We start from the raw sequence: 16,032 nt of genomic DNA, 5'->3' as shown, positions 1-16,032 counted from the left end.
CCCCTAAATCTTTTAACGTGCGTTATTATTAGTACAGAGAGCATCCTTTTTTTAATTAGACCATAATTTTACTTTCCATAATTCTAGATAATGTAACTTAAATTTTAAGTCAGCAGTTGCGTCACCACAGTTGAGTGTGTGCTCTTTGTTTAGGAGCGGGAAGGGTTGCCGTGTCTGTCGCTGAGTCGCTGGGTGCCTTTGGACTCTCTGTGCCTCCGTGTGGAGTGTGTTCCTGGAGCGCGTGCACCTGGTGGTTAGAGGCACAGTTTAATGTTTGTGGAGCCCCTGAGTGCTTCATTGGAAACGCTCATTGTAGGGAGAGCACAGTGGGGTCGGGGCACCCATGTCAGCAGAGAGGGCAGCAACTCAGCGTTCGCCAGACTCACAAAAGGACGGCCAAGTCTGCTGACATCTACGACACGCTGAGGTACCACGATTTATCTCCGAAAGCGTGTGTATGATTGTCGTTGAATCGATGGTGTGTGCCCACAGGACACAGAGGCGCCAGGGGCCCGGAGTGCAGAGTATGTGCCCTCAGACACCCAGGCCCACCCCAGACCACAGGTCCCAGTGGAGGTGCCCCCAGGGCCGCTGGCGTCTTGCTCCCTGGCACACCACATACTGTGCCCCGAAGGTGGTATTTTTTACTTCAGAATACTTTGATTTTAAGTTAAAGAGGAGGAGCTTGTCTATTGATTTCATAACTTGGTTTTCCCACATAAACCTCAAAAAGGTCCAGAAAGGTATTTTTTCTGCTATGCTAAATGTTAAACACTGTGGTTTTTGTGTGTTATTCCTATGAGATTTACAAAGCACCCACGTCACGGCCACGTGGAGCCTCTGGTCCCTCCATGTGGGTAGCGCCCTCAGTCCCTCAGCCAGGACATCAGGATGCGCTTGTCCTTGTGCCCTGTCTAGAGCTGAGTCTGGTTTGGGGCTTGCACAGCCCCAGACGCTGTCATTTATGGGAGTCCCCACAGAAAAGAGGTGACGTGCGGCCTTTGTGTGAGCGCTGCAGCCTCTCCTGGGTCCCGGGCTTGCTGTCGCAGGGCTGGCTGAGGGCAGGCTCGGTGTCCCAGGGAGGATCGGCCCCTCCGGGTTGGGAGGTGGGCGAGCCCTGTGTCCTGAGGTCAGAGCAGTGTCTGCGCGTGTCCCCTTCACCTGTGCTGGTGCTGACCACTGGGACGTCACCTGTGGGTGGAGAGCGTCCCCAGCGGGAGCTCACCGGGAGTTTGGGGCGGACTGGTGGCTTGATGCCGGGGCTTTGCCGAGTTCTCTGCCCTGAGGAAGGCCAGCACTGGCGCCCCGAGTGCCCGCCTGTCCCCTCTGTCCACTCCAGCCAACTGTGCTCCATCCAGGGAAGGACGACGAGGTGGCTGAAGGAGGAGGGTAACAGGAAGGTCCTGGGGGCTGTCCTAGTGCTCTGACGATATCAAAGGAAGGTGACAGTTGGGCGCTGCTGCCGCCTGACTCCCGTGGTGGCTGGCGCTTGGGCAAAGCTGGACAGCCACATGGGGGGACATTTGGGACTCCAGCCACAGGTGGGGCCTCGAGTGAGCTGCCCCCCAGCCCCTCCCTTCGCCTGCGCTCTCTGCCCTCAGAGCCCCTCCCCCTGGGACGTGGCCGCTGTCTTCAGGGGCCCCCTCCTCACACACACCCCACTTTTGCTGTCACCAAGGCCTCCTCGTGTGCCCACAGGTAGGAGGCGGGCATTTGAACAGGGGTTTCAGATAAGGACGGCCGGCCAGTAACGGCGCCATCTCTGCCTGTTCTCTCTCCCTTGGGGTGGGAGGCGAGCACCCGAGCTGCTGCGGTCCAGCCTGGAGGCTGCGATTCCATTAACAGCTGTAGGAAAGGTGAAAATAGAGCAAAAGAATACAAACAAATGGAAAGGATTCTGGAAGATTCTCTAGTAAAGACAAAGGATAAGGAGAGCGTGGGTGGGGAAGCTGATGCCTTGCAACTTGCTCCCGTGTGAGAAGGCAGGTTTGTGTGGAGCAAGTGCACCAGAGGCAGGCAGACCCCAGTGGAGTGGCTCCCGGGGTCTCGGGGAGCTCAGGCTGCCGGCCGGGGACAGGAGTGGGGCGCCCACGTGGCGCCCCCTCCGTGCAGAGCCGGCTGCGCCCCGGTGGTCCGCCTGTTCCCCTGCGGGAGCCAGCGCACATCAACCCAACCCTTCTCTCCTCAGAGTTCGAGGTGAACATCGTGGTGCTGCTCCACGCCGACCACCTCATCACCGAGAACTTCCCGCTGAAGCTCTGCAGGGTGTAGCCCGGGCGCGGCCTCTGCCTGCGGGCTCTGCGGGCATGGACGGGACTCGCAGGTGGCAGAGCCCTCCTCCTCCTTTCCCCAGCACGGGCGCCTCTCATCGGACCTTTCCTTTGAGGTTCATCAGGACTGCTTCCTGTCACTGGCAAGATCATCTCCCAGAAAGCAAAGTTTCCTGCCACTCCTGACTCCCCCGCCCCTCGTGAGGGTCAGTAACACGGTGTGACAGTAGTTGAGATTCCAGGGAGAAAAGGAAACCCTCCCTGCCTGGCCAGGGGACTCCCGACAGCCCAGGATGGCGACGAGCATGCTGGTTGCTTGTGACGTTTGCAGTGACCCCCGAGGAGGCGTGCAGAGTGGCACCCCCTGGAAACGGGGCACTTTTCCCCCTCTCTTGTGTAGTTCTGTACCATTTTTCATGCTGACTTCAGAACCTGGAGGGAACTGGACTAAGTGTTCCTTGCTCTGCTAGGAGCGAGGGGATTTGGTGGCGATGGCGGTGCTGGAGTAATTCTGAAGGCTCAGGAGCTGGTGTAAAACCGTGTGCTGCCCTATTTCCAGAACACATTTAAATGTAAGGTGGCGTAAGGGGGAAACCCGCATGTCCGTGTCTCTTGTTGGGTGGGTTCTGGGTGGCAGGAGGCCTGTGCCCAGGGCAGTAGGTGAAGACCCCTGTGTGCTGGCTGGTGCCAGGAGCATGCCCTGGCCTTGATGAACTGGCCTGCCTCCCACCCCCAGGCTTTGGCCTGGAGCCCGGTTCTCCTTGTCCCCCTTGTGAGTCACGGTGAGAGGCGAGCCTGTTGCAACACATTCCTTCCTGCAGATCCTGCCATTGTTCCTGTCGGCCCACAGTCAGCCAGGCCTCAGAAATGAGCTGCGTGCTGCCCGCTCCCTGCCCTTCCCTGACAGGCCCTCCCGGGCAGACGTGGGCGAGACGCACCCTGCTCACGGCCCGGCTGCGCTGCCCTTGTCCTGGCACAGCCTTGGGCCGGGTGGTGCCGAGGGCCACAGACCTGACCAGGCGCCGCTGTAGCCCAGGGCTGCACCAGGGAAACTGATACAGCTTGCCCACAGAGTCGTGTCAAAGCTGGTTCCCAGGGAACACGTTTCTGGTCGATAAGTCTTTTATGCTCACATGATGTTAATAATTATCTTTGATGATGTATTTAAACTAGATAGCAGAAAACAAAAAAACAAAAAGGCCATAACTTCTAGGAAGTTTCAAAGAAATCATTTGTAATGTAAAAAAAACAGAATTTTGAGAAAGGTTCGGATTGTATATTGCTATATAATTTTTTTAGTAAACCGGTTTTATGGATGTAAACATGTAAACATGATGAGTGCTCTCCTTAGGGAATAGTATTACCTGAGCTGCCAGCAACCCGGCCAACTTTGTCATTTCTTCCGCCCCTGAGGGGCCCAGGCCAGGGCCTCGGGCAGGCCGTTTCCTTCCCCCTCTTGGCCGGATTCCTCTCCCCGTCAGTGATTAAGGAAGACGCAGATGTCGGGGCATCTTGGGCAGCAGCTGCCCCTCTGTGCCCCGCTGGCTGGAGCGGGGGTGTCCACTGTCCGAGCTCAGTTGTCAGATGCTCCCCTTACAGCAAGAGGAGAGGAGAGGAAGGGGAGGTGAAGGAAAGTCTGAACCGTGAATCTAGAACTGTGGTATTTTGGAAATGCCCATTTAGGCAGGAACACATTTTGGCTGTCGGAGCTCCAGCAGAAATGGGACCTGGCTCTGGTTCTCAGCTGCGTTGTGAGTTCCACAGTAAAGATGGAGAGGTAAATCAGAAAAGGATAAAAAAAGCCGAAGCATCGGGCCTGAATTCATCGAGAGTCTGTGTCCCGAGCCCACCTTCTGGTGGGAGGTGGTGGAACCCTGACCTTCACCATTGGAGTCTTGTAATTCCCAAGGCCGAGTGTGAATCACCCTTTAAAAACTGGAGGCGCTGAGATTACCTCAGGTGCCAGCAGTGATGTATTGATGAAGCGGATTGCCCGTGTGCTTCCACTGTCCCTCTCTGATCCCCCTTCTTGTTCAGAAATAAGGTTGTATTTCCATGACCCATGCCTGCCTGGCTAGGGACTTATTTCTGACTCCCTTGCAGCCAGGTGTGGTCATGTGACAACGGGGACGTGGGCCACTGGAGGCTGGACCCCATCAACCCCTTCCCATGGCTGGGCCAGGAACAAGCCAGTGTCCCAGCCTGGACTGTGCCAGAGCACAACAAATGTGTGAGCAGAACAGCTCACCTTGCCACCCTGTGTCATCGTCACAGGGGAGAGAAAGGCATGGACTTGTATTCAAGCCACTGGATTGCTGGGGGTCTTGGCTGCAGCAGCCCAGCCCCACCATAGAGCTCGTGATGAGAGGGGCAAGAGTTCACATGTGCAGGGGTCTGGTCCCATCTGGTGCCTCTCAGAGAGCCTGAGGTCCGTGCGCGTGCAGAAGGACATCTTTGTGCCCACCCTCTGAGCCAAGACTTGACTTCAGGACTCTCAGAGGTCCAGAACCTTGCGTGGAGCCAGCCGGTCAAGTGCCATGACTGGGTAGGCTCGGCATTCCCTGGGGCCATTGCTGCTCATCCAGTGGCCCCAGAATCCAGCTGGACCCAGCCCTACCCAGTGAAACCCTGACCAGAGTGGAAGGAAAATGGGCTGGTTTTCACCATCACTCACTGTTCAGATAATTAAAAAGAGTGAGTTATGGGGGCCGGCCTGGTGGCGCAGCAGTTAAGTTCACACGTTCCCCATCGCCGGCCTGGGGTTTGCCAGTTTGGATCCCGGGTGTGGACATGGCATTGCTTGTCAAGCCATGCTGTGGTAGGCGTCCCACATATAAAGTAGAGGAAGATGGGCATGGATGTTAGCTCAGGGCCAGTCTTCCTCAGCAAGAAGAGGAGGATTGGTGGCAGATGTTAGCTCAGAGCTAGTCTCAAAAAACAAAAAAGAGTTATGGTTTTCCCAGAGAGAGGTGTCCACTTAATACCAAGAGTGAATTCTGTATTGACACCTGTAGTGCGTCCCTTTCACGCTACATTTTGGGAGGAGAGCTGCTATCTGGTGCCAGCTCGCAAACGTCCTTGAAACTTGCCAGGAGGTGCTACCTACAGTGAGGCTAACCCTCCTGTTCTGGAGGGACGGGCCACTCGCTGCTCCTGTTCAGCGGAGCTCAGTTCTGGCAGCTCCAAGTTGCTGCAGTGTTGACAGATACCAGCCATGGGTGTGGGTCTAATGAGAGCTGTATGAGCATCAGTCATCCTGGAGCAGGCCCTGTTCTCTCAGTGCCATGTGTGGGTTATTTTATTTCATTGTGTAGCGACCCTAGGAGGAGGGAGCTGATATTCTCCCCATATATGGAGGAGGGAATTGCAGTAGATGGAAAGGCACTTGTCCATGTGGCCACATGTTGCCCGAGCCACATACTCTACTGTAGTGCAGTAAAATTAGAAATGACTACCAAGGGGAAAATCCAGTATAACCACGTGTAAATGTTATAACACTCTTCAAGGAGGAAACCAAAACTTCATTGACAGACCCTTTTAAACAATGAGAATGAGCATACCATATAGCAAGAGCTTTGTATTATGGCCAGTGCTGCAGTCAGAGCAAAATTCATAGCCTTAAGTGATCTTACTACACCACAGAGAAGGAAAACTGAGTTAGGCATTCAAATTAAAAGTCTAGAAAAACAACAAAACAAAGAGGAAAGAATTAGTGACAAAAGCAGGAATTAGCTGATAGGAAAGCAAAAACCCTGGAAAATTTTTAAGTCCATGATTTGGTACTTTGAAAAGACTTCAATGGCAGATCTTTAATAGAACAAAACAAAACAAAGAAAAAGAAATATGTAATAACTTAAGATTGAAAGCAGCTTGATGAGAATGATATTACAGTATGTACCTTCCCTGCTAATAAACTGCAAACTTCAATAAAATGCAAAGTGACTCCAGAAAAGGTAGGCTACCTGAATAAAATGATACCTTAGGGAAGAAACTGAAAAAATTGGCAAAGAGCCCTAAAAAGGTGCCAGGCCCAGAGGGTTTTACAGCAGGTTTTTATGTGAGCTTCAAGGACCAGATAGTTCCTCTGCTGTTTAAACTGTTGCAGGCTATAGAGAAGGATTTGAACCCTCCTGATTTATTTTACGTGGCCAGTGTAGCTCTGTTATAAAAATCTGACATATCAGTTGGGATTAGGTTAGCTGTGAGTAAGGGAAACCCAAAGTTAGAGTGGCTTAACCAAGACTCGCATAGCTGTCCACAGGCAGACAGTGCAGAGCTGGCATGGCAGCTCAGAGCCATGACATCCTCAGCAATCCAGGCTGCTCCCCGCTCACTTCTCTAGGGTGTGGCCCTTGTCTTCATGGTTTAAGATAGTTGCAGCCAGTTCCAGTCACCACATCTGCATTCCAGGCAGCAGGATGGATGGGGGCAAGGATGAAAGTGAAAAAAGAGAAAAGGCCGGGTGCCAGCTCTTTTAAGGATCATCTTGATGGATGCCATAAGGTATATCTTCTTTTACTTTAACCTTTTATTTTGGAAGTTTCAGACATATACAAAAGGAGAGAATCATACACAGATGTCATACCCAGACGATAGCTATTCTTTTCCTTAACATCTTTATTGAGATATAATTCACGGACCATGAAATTCACCCATTTAAAGTGTACAAGTCAATAGTTTTTAGTATATCCACAGAGTTGTGGAACCATCACCACAACCTAAATTTAGAACATTTTCTTCACCCCAAAAGGAAACCCTGAACCCATTGGCAGGCAGTTGCTTCCTTTGTTCAGCCCTAAGCAAACGCGATGTGCTGTCTGTCCCCATAGGTCTCCCTGTCGTGACATCTCATAGCAATGGAGTCATGCACGTGGGGTCCTTTGTGACTGGCTGCTTTAACTTAGCCTCAGATATTTAAGGTTCATCCACATTTCACCTGTATCAGTCCTTCATTACTATTTATTGCCAAATAGCATTCCGTTGTCTAGATAGACCATTTGCGTTTGTTCATTCATCAGTTGACAGACATTTTACCTGTTTCCACTTTTTGGGTATTAAGAAGAATGCTGCTGGGAACGTTCATATACAAGCTTTTGTGTGGAAATAAGTTTTTATTTCTCTTAGAAATACATCTAGGGATAGAGTTTCAGGGTCATGTGATGGCTTATGTTTAATGTTTTGAGGAACTGCAAAAATGTTTTCCAAAGTATCTGCACCATTTTACATTCCCACCAGTAAGGCACAAGGGTTCTGTTTTCTCCACTTCCTTGTCCCACTTGTTATTGTCCATCTTTTTTATTGTGTCCGTCTGGTAGGTGTCAAGTGGTGTCTTGAGATTTTTGATTTGCATTTCCCTAATGACTGAGGATACTGAACATCTTTTCATCTGCTGATTGGCCATTTATATCTCATCTTTGGAGAAATGTCTATTCAGATCTTTGGGCCATTATGTAATTGGATTATTTGCCTTTTTATTATTGAGTTATGACAGTTCTTTGTATATTCTGGATGAAAGTCCCTTTTCGGATATATGACTTACAAGTATTTTCCCTCAGTCTGTGGACTGTCTTTTCACCATCTTGATGGTGTATTTTGCAGCATAGAAGTTTTAAATTTTGATGTAGTCCAGTTGATCTATTTTTTCTTCTGTCACTTGAGCTTTTGGTGTCACATCTAAGGAACCATTGCCTAATCCAAAGGAAAGGGAGATTTACTCCTTTGTTTTCTAAAAGAGTTTTATAGTTTTAGCTATTAGATTTATGTCTGTGATCCATTTTGAGTTAATTTTTTGTATGATGTGAGGTAGGGATCTGACTTCATTCCTATGTGGATATCCAGTTATCCCAGGACAATTTGTCAAAGACTATTTTTTTCCCCATTGAATGGTCTTGGCACCCTTGTCAAAAATCAGTTGTAACAAAAATCCTAAATATATGGGTTTCTGGACTCTCAAGTCTATTCTCATGTCAGCACCACACTGTCTTGATTTTTGTAGCTTTATCGTAAGTTTCAAAAATTGTGAAGTGTGAGTCCTATAACTTTTATCTTCATTTTTGAAATTGTTTTGGCTATTCTGGGTCCTTTGCATTTCCATGTGAATTTTAGGATCGGCTTGTCAAATTCTACAAAAAAGCTAGCTGGGGTTTTGATAGGGACTGCATTGAATTGGTAGATCTATTTGGGGAGTATTATCATCTTAACAATGTTAAGCCTTCCAATCCATGAACCTGAGATGTCTTTCCTTTTATTTAGACCTTGTTTAACTTCTTTCAACCATGTTTTATTGTTTTCAGTGTACAAGCCTTGTACTTCTTTTGTTAAATTTATTTCCAACTATTTTATTCTTTTTGGTGTTATTATAAATGGAATTATTTTAATTTAGTTTCACGTTTATTGCTAGTTATAGAAATACAATTGATTTTTTATATTGTTTTCTTTCCAGCAATCTTGCTGACATTTATTACCACTAATAGGGCTTTTTTTTTTTTTGTAGATTCGTTATGATTTTCTATATACAAGATCATGTCATCTGCAAATAGAGATAGTTTAACTTTTTCCTTTCCACTCTGGATGTCTTTTATTTCTTTTCTTTACCTAATTGCCCTGGCTAGATCCTCTAGTTCACTGTTGAATGAAGTGGCGAGGGCAGACATCCTTGTCTTGTTCCTGATCTTGGGGCAACTTTCAGTCTTTCACCATGAAGTATGATGTCAGATACGGGGTTTTCATGGATGCTCTGATCAGGTTGAGGAAGTTCCCTTCTATCCCTAGTTTATTGAATGTTTTGATCATGAAAGGGTGTTGTATTTTGTCACATGCTTTTTCTGCATGTATTGAGATGAGCTTGTGGTTTGCCCTTCATTCATATGGTGTACTACATTAATTGACTTTCAGATATTAAGTCAACCTTGCATTCCTGTGATAAATCTCACTTGGCAGTGGTGTATAATCCTTTTTATATGTTGCTAGATTTTGTTTGCTAGTATTTTATTGAGGATTTTTGCATCTAATTTTATATATTCAGAAAAAGCAATTGGTCAAGGAATCTATTCTTGATTTTTAAAAACTCTTATTAAACTAGGGAAATACAGAATTTAAAAAATGAAGTGAATTTACAAAAATTAATAGGAAATATCCGGCATAATAAAGTGTTAAAAAATATCTTGTTAGTTTTGAGAGCAAGAGAGTTTCTGCTCTTCAAGTAATTATTCAGATTTGCTGTTGAAGTTTTGGCCAATGCAGTAGGATAGGAAAAGAGGGGGATTTGCTCAACACTCTAGGAAGCCTCATGGTGATGGTGATATGTGCTTATAACAAAACACACCCTCCTAGTCTGAGTTTAACTGATTGTACTTGCACTAGGATTGCCCACGAGATGCTTCCATCTGACATAGCGATAAACCAACCCAGGAACCTTCCATGGTTCGTGCTCAGGGAAAGGGGTGCAGGTCGTGTGCACAGCCTGCGGGAGATCCCCGGGACTGTGAGCGGGGGCCAGGAGAGAGAAGGCCCTAGACTTTCCTTGGATCCCCAGCAGCTTTTGCCTTCCTGTCTAAATGCATCCTTAACAAACTACTTTGTTTTCCACTTAAGCTAATCTGAATGTCTCTTCCTTGTATTAGGTATAAACATTGCAAAAGAAGACATAAAATTATCATTATTAACAGATAATATGGTTGAAAACCTCAAAATCCCAGAAAATCAACTGAATAGAAAAACTATTATAACTGTAAAGGCAATTCAATGAAATAGCCAGTTACATATATTGATCTATAAAAACAGCTTTCAAAAAAAAGAAGGAAACATTGATAAATTTAATTTTATTCGAAAAAGAAAATTATACAAGGAATAATTTTAACAAAACTTGTTAATAAGACATATGCAAGACCTATTTAAGGACATCTATACAACATTATTTAGAAATACTTTTTAAAATTGAGATAAATGCTATGTTACCATATAGAAAGACTCAATTGTAAAGATATCAGTTCCCAAATTAATTTTTAAATTTTAACATTTAACCTTATTCTATACAGATCTTAATGTAATATTTTCTTTGGATCTAAAGTTCATGTGGAAGACTAAGTATGTTAGAATATTCAATAACATTTTGAAAATGAAGAAAAAATAAAAGGTAGTATCAAACCAGACATTAGATAGTATTAAAAAGATACAAAAATAAAAACCGTGTGGTAGTGGTGCCAAAAGCGACAGGTCAGTCAAACAAATATAAAATCCATCATTGGACCCAGGTATATATATAAGAATTTAATAGATGAGATAAGGAACACGAAGTAAAAATGGCATTTCAAATCAGTTGCAGAAGAATAGATAATAAGTTGTGTTAAAAATTATATTACCAGTGATATAGTGCCAGTGATCACCTCAAAAGGAAGTAAATACCAAAGGTATAAAGATGTGACAGTAAATGATGACATCATAATAATACCAGAAGAAGAGACAGATAACATACAACTGTGGGATGGTGAAACTTTTCTTTTTAGCTTATAAACAACAGAAACTTATTTCTCCTGGTTCTGGAGGCTGGAAAGCCCAAGATCAAGGTCCAGCATGGTCACGTTCCGGGGACCCCTCAGTTCGCCGTCAGAGCCTTCCTGCTGCGCCCTCACGTGGCGGAGGGGCTGGGGGGCTCTCCGTGCCTGTTTTATAAGGGACCGATCCCGTTCACCAGGGCTTTGCTCTCGTGACTGATCACCTCCCAAAGGCCCATCTCCTAATACCATCATCACCTTGGGCATGAGGTTTCAACCTGTGGATTTGGGGGACACAGCATTCACTCTGCGGCAGGGCCCCATGCTTGGAAAGGCCCCATGCTTAGTTCAATGCTCCGCTGTTGCTGTCTTGAAACTGTTAATTTTTGAACAAGGGGCCCCGCGAGTTAAGTGGCTGGTGAGTGAAGAGCTGGTGCACACGGTTGTGGAGCATAACCCTTTCCCCCCACCCGTTCGTTCCGCGAAGGTTGACTGACTGCTGCGTTCTGAGGTCGGCCGGTGTGGGGAAGCCACCGCCACCCCCGCCTGGGAGTCTGCAGGAGCCGAGACTCTGAAGCCAGAAACAGTGGGGCGTAGCTGGACAGGAGTGGCCTGTTAAGGTTTGAAGGTCGTTCTGCCTCACGTCCTGGTGCCCTTCGTCAGCAGCTCTTCACTGGCACACCCGCAGTGTTTTCAGTTGCAGGGGGCACCTTCACGCACAGACGCTAACTGGGCAGTGCCGGGGGAGGAGCACTGTGCGGGGGCTGTGGAGACACAGCTCCTGGCCTCGGGGAGTCTGCGTCTCCTGGGGGGGAGGGAGAGGCGAGGATGAGGGGTGAACGTGGAGGACAGGCCCCCCGGCCCTCCCAGTGCTCCGCGCCCGGCCGGCAGCGGATGTCGCGGCCTTGCACTACTTCTGACTTGTAGGCCAATGCTGAAACCAACCTTGTTCACGACCCCCGATGAAGGAGGGAAACATCCTTGGGGTTCTCGGCACCAGGCCGACAGCGAATATGTACTATTTTTTGCTTGTTTGTAGGTTTTTTATTTTTGGAGCATTCACCAGGAAGATAAGAGTGGGAACTAAATTCCCTAAATGGCCAGAGGGACAGGGACAGAGGGCTGGTTCTTCCAATGTGCGCGTGTGCCGTGGGGGCGATCTCAGGAGGGGGCGCTGCTGTGACATGCCTCTTGTTCTCCATCAGGAGGGCTCTCGGTTTCCCCATCTGTCAAGGGAGGGGATGGGTCAGTGATTTCTAGGAGGACTTCCACCTCCATGTGAGGTCCCCAGAGTCAGATTCTAGTTCCACTCTGCCTCAAGCTGTGAGGCCTCAGTTTCTCCTGTAAAACCAGGGGGTGGGCCTGGAGCACTTTTCGGGAAGACCTGTGGCATCCTCAGAGGGGCGTGCGAGTCCCTGGGGCCCCTGGGGGTGGGGCCTGCTCTGAGACTCACCTGCCCCCCACCCACCCCCACCCCCCCATCCCCCCGCCCGCAGGCTGTTTCAGGAGTCACTGCTCCTCCTTCTCAGGGGTCACTCTCGGCCTGCGTGCCCACTTGGGGTCTGGGGTGAAGTAACTGGGGTAAAGGGCAGAGAACAAGAGCTCCCTGTGGGGGTCCAGCCCAGCATCACCAGGCTTTCTTATCTCCAAAGTGAGGGCCAGAAAATCGGGGCGGCCTGAAACTTTTAAAATATGACACCAAGGACAAAAATCATGAAGAAAAATATTGATGGAAAAAAGTCAAAACCTTCAGTACATAAAAATTTTCTGTAAGTTAAAAGAGAAATTAGGAAAAATATCGATCACTTAATGACATGCAGTGTATTAATATCATTAACATATAAGAATACTCTTATAGATCAGTAAGAAAAATATGAACACCCCAAAAGAAAAACCGGTCAAGATGAATAGACAACTGACAAAAGAAAATAAAGCATATAGGGGGCTGGCCCCATGGCCAAGTGGTTAAGTTTGCACACTCCAGTTCAGTGGCCCCGGGTTTCGCCAGTTCGGATCCTGAGCGTGGACCTACTCACAGCGCATCAAGCCATGCTGAGGCTGCGTCCCACATACAAAGTAGAGGGAGACGGGCACAGATATCAGCTCAAGGACAGTCTTCCTCAAGCAAAAAGAGGAAGATTGGCAACAGATTTTAGCTCAGGGCCAAGCTTTCTTACAAAAATAAAAAATAATAAATAGTGTTCATTCATGGATTATATGCTTGTTATTTTTGCCTAAATTATAAATAAAGTCATATCTTTTCTCTTGCTTTCTTTGTTCTCCATTAAGCTTCTAGTTTTTGAGATAGCCTCCATGATTTATTGTCCCCCTTTTGCAAAAGTGTAATAGACATAAAGAAATTAGTGTTTTACACACTTTCTAACTCTACACATAACCCAGATCTTTGTTTACAGATCCACACTGATGCCCTCATGGGGTTTATAATTACAGATTATGAAAGATACAAAGTTTAAAAATAGTGTTTAGGAACTTCTACTTCTACCCATGAAGGAGTAACTGGTACCAGATGTGCCTTCTTATCATAAACAACTAGAAAACTAGACAAAATATGTAAAACACCTGTGTATAGACATTGGCACAGTCAGTGCAGGACTGAGGTCCCTGGAAAAAGGGAAACAGGGTGAGCCCTAGGAGTGCCAGACAGTGCACACGGGCCATGGGATGTGAGGGGGAACCGAGCAGAGCACGTCACTGCCGAGTTGAGTCAGAGATCAGAGTGTGGCTGGAATTTGGGAATCAGAATACTGGAGAGAAGAAATATACAAAGAGCTCCAGAAACCTGAAAGGGGCCCCCTTGAATCTGTTGCTAAAAACTTAATTGTGTAGGGTGAAACTCCAAAGGCAAGGGAATACTGGGTATCTGTAAGCCTCATAGTTCCCAGAGCTGACACAGTTCTGGGAGACATTTGAGTTCCAACCAGCCAGAGAGAACATTCCAGAAGGGTCATGCACAAGTAGTAGGGCTGCTCCAAACCCATCCCAACAAAGCTTAAAAACAAGTCTTGAAAGGGTGAAGTGATCTGGAAGCAGTTTAACTGCCAGCCCAAACAAACTCAACACTCTTTAAAACAGTCCACACACAGTAGGGTCCGGCCCCGTGGCCAAGTCTTTAAGTTTACGCGCTGCTTCAGCGGCCCAGGGTTTCTCCAGTTCAGATCCCGGGCGCAGACATGGCACCAATCATCAGGCCATGCTGAGGCAGCATCCCACATGTCACAACTAGAATACACAACTATGTCGGGGGGCGGGGGGGGGGGGGGGGCTTTGGGGAGAAAGAGGAGGAAAAAAAAAGAAGATTGGCAACAGATGTTAGATCAGGTGCCAATCTTAGGAAAACAAACACTCTCCAGTATGATATAAAATATCTAGCATCCAATCAAAATTACTAGACACTCCAAGAAGCAGAAGAAAGTGATCCATAAACAGGAGAAAAATCAGTCAAAAGAAACAGATCCAGAAATGGTGGAGATGGTCAAATTAGCAGATAATGGATTTAAAATTATGCTCAAGGATTTATGTAAAAACATGAACATGATGGGAAAATAAATTGAACATATAAAAAAGAATCATGGGTTTCTAGAGATGAAAAATTCACAGGACTGGCTTAATAACAGATGAGATCTACAGAATAAAACATCAGTGAACTTGAAAAGAGAGCAATGGGAACTATCCAGTTGGAAACAGAGAGGGGTAAAAAGACTGACTGAATGAGTGACTGACTGAAGAAGGAAGAGAAGGAGGGAGGAAGGGAGAGAGAGAAGGAAAAGAGCCTCATGACCTGTGGGAAGATGGCAAGCGGTCCATCATACATGTCACTGGAGTCCTGGAAAAGAGTGCTGGATGGAGGCAGATTTGGAGGAATACTGACTGAAATTTTTACAAATTTGAAGAAAATTAAAACAGTTAAATTTTGTTACATCAATATAAATACAACACAATGCTAGATAGTTGTTAAATAGCATAAGGTAGATTTGTATGTCCTTATATGGAAAAATCATGTATGGTGTAAAGTGAGAAAAGCGGGATATACAAAATAGGTATAGAATGGTCATTTGTGTAATTCTGAAAAGGATGCACATTATCAGATATGAAATGGAGATGGAAGTATCCACAATGAACTCTTAGAAGTGTGGATTCCTTTGGGACGGAATCAGGGTGGAGGGGTGTAGACTACATTGGCGCATGCAGTTGGCCCTCAGTATCCATGGGTTCCACATCCGTGGACTCAGCCAGCTTTGGATCAAAAGGCCTGTATTGGTTGTGTCTGTACTGAACATGTACAGACTTTTCTTTCCTGTCATTATTCCCTAAACACCCAGTATCATGAGAATTTACATGCCATTTACATTGTATTGGGTATTATAAGGAATCTAGAGATGATTTAAGGGAGATGGGGGATGTACATAGGCTATACACAAATACTACAGCATTTTAGTTTTGATTTTTTTAATTTTTATTTTTGTTGAGGAAGATTAGCCCTGAGCTAACATTTGCCACCAATCCTCCTCTTTTTGATGAGGAAGACTGGCCCTGAGCTCGCATCTGTGCCCATCTTCCTCTACTTTATATGTGGGACGCCTGCCACAGCATGGCCTGACAAGCGGTGCATAGGTCCACTCCCCGGATCCGAACTGGTGAACCCCGGGCCGCCGAAGCAGAGTGCTCGAACTTAACCACTGCGCCACCGGGCCAGCCCCACTATACCATTTTATGTGAGAGATTTTAGCACCCTCAGGTTTTGGGTACCCACGGGTATCCTGAAACCAATCCCCCCAGGACACCGAGGGACGACTGTGTACGGACATGTGTACACACACACATACAAAGACACATGAGACGCCGATTAAGGAAAATAAGAATCTACAGAAATACTTTTAAAGTAAAGAAAGCGCGCTAATTTTCACATTACATACAGCATTAAATCTTTGCCAACGTACACAGGTCTTCCTGGGATTTATAAAAACGTGAAACAAAAGGAAACGGAGTGAAGGCTCAGAGAGTACTTAAAAAACGAGGAGCTGGAAAAACAGTGAGGCCTGTGAGGAGAAGACTCTGACTCAGAGGCCTTGGGAGCACTCAGCACGGCCCTCAAGGCCTTAGGGCTTGGCCGTCACCCTGAGTCGGGCACCCCTGGGCCCGTGGGGAAGATCTGTGTCCAGTGAAGCCTGGCAGGGGAGCGGAGGGGAGGAGTGAGGAAGGCTGTCCTTTTGTTTCTTGTTTCGCTTCGAAGTCTCTAACGGTGGGAGCCC

The 16,032-nt window shown here is 47.0% G+C and overlaps 1 protein-coding gene across 3 annotated transcripts in view; it reads left to right on the top strand.

The window, feature by feature from the left end:
- LOC124231428 (vacuolar protein sorting-associated protein 26C) overlaps window positions 1-3,600 on the top strand; it is a 53,064-nt gene extending 49,464 nt beyond the window's left edge. The window contains exon 8 of one of the 3 annotated variants that reach the window (XM_046648230.1): window positions 2,189-3,600. In XM_046648230.1, the coding sequence (XP_046504186.1) occupies window positions 2,189-2,271 (83 nt within the window). In that variant the 3' untranslated portion in view covers window positions 2,272-3,600. Of the gene's footprint in view, window positions 1-153; window positions 485-2,188 lie in introns of those variants that run through there. The other 2 variants (XM_046648231.1, XM_046648229.1) reach the window with 2 other exon arrangements.
- Window positions 3,601-16,032: the final 12,432 nt, after the last annotated feature.

This window comes from Equus quagga, chromosome 21 (genome assembly GCF_021613505.1).
Source record: "Equus quagga isolate Etosha38 chromosome 21, UCLA_HA_Equagga_1.0, whole genome shotgun sequence".
Classification (NCBI taxonomy): Eukaryota; Metazoa; Chordata; class Mammalia; order Perissodactyla; family Equidae; genus Equus; species Equus quagga.
This window is presented reverse-complemented; position numbering and strand designations above follow the sequence as displayed.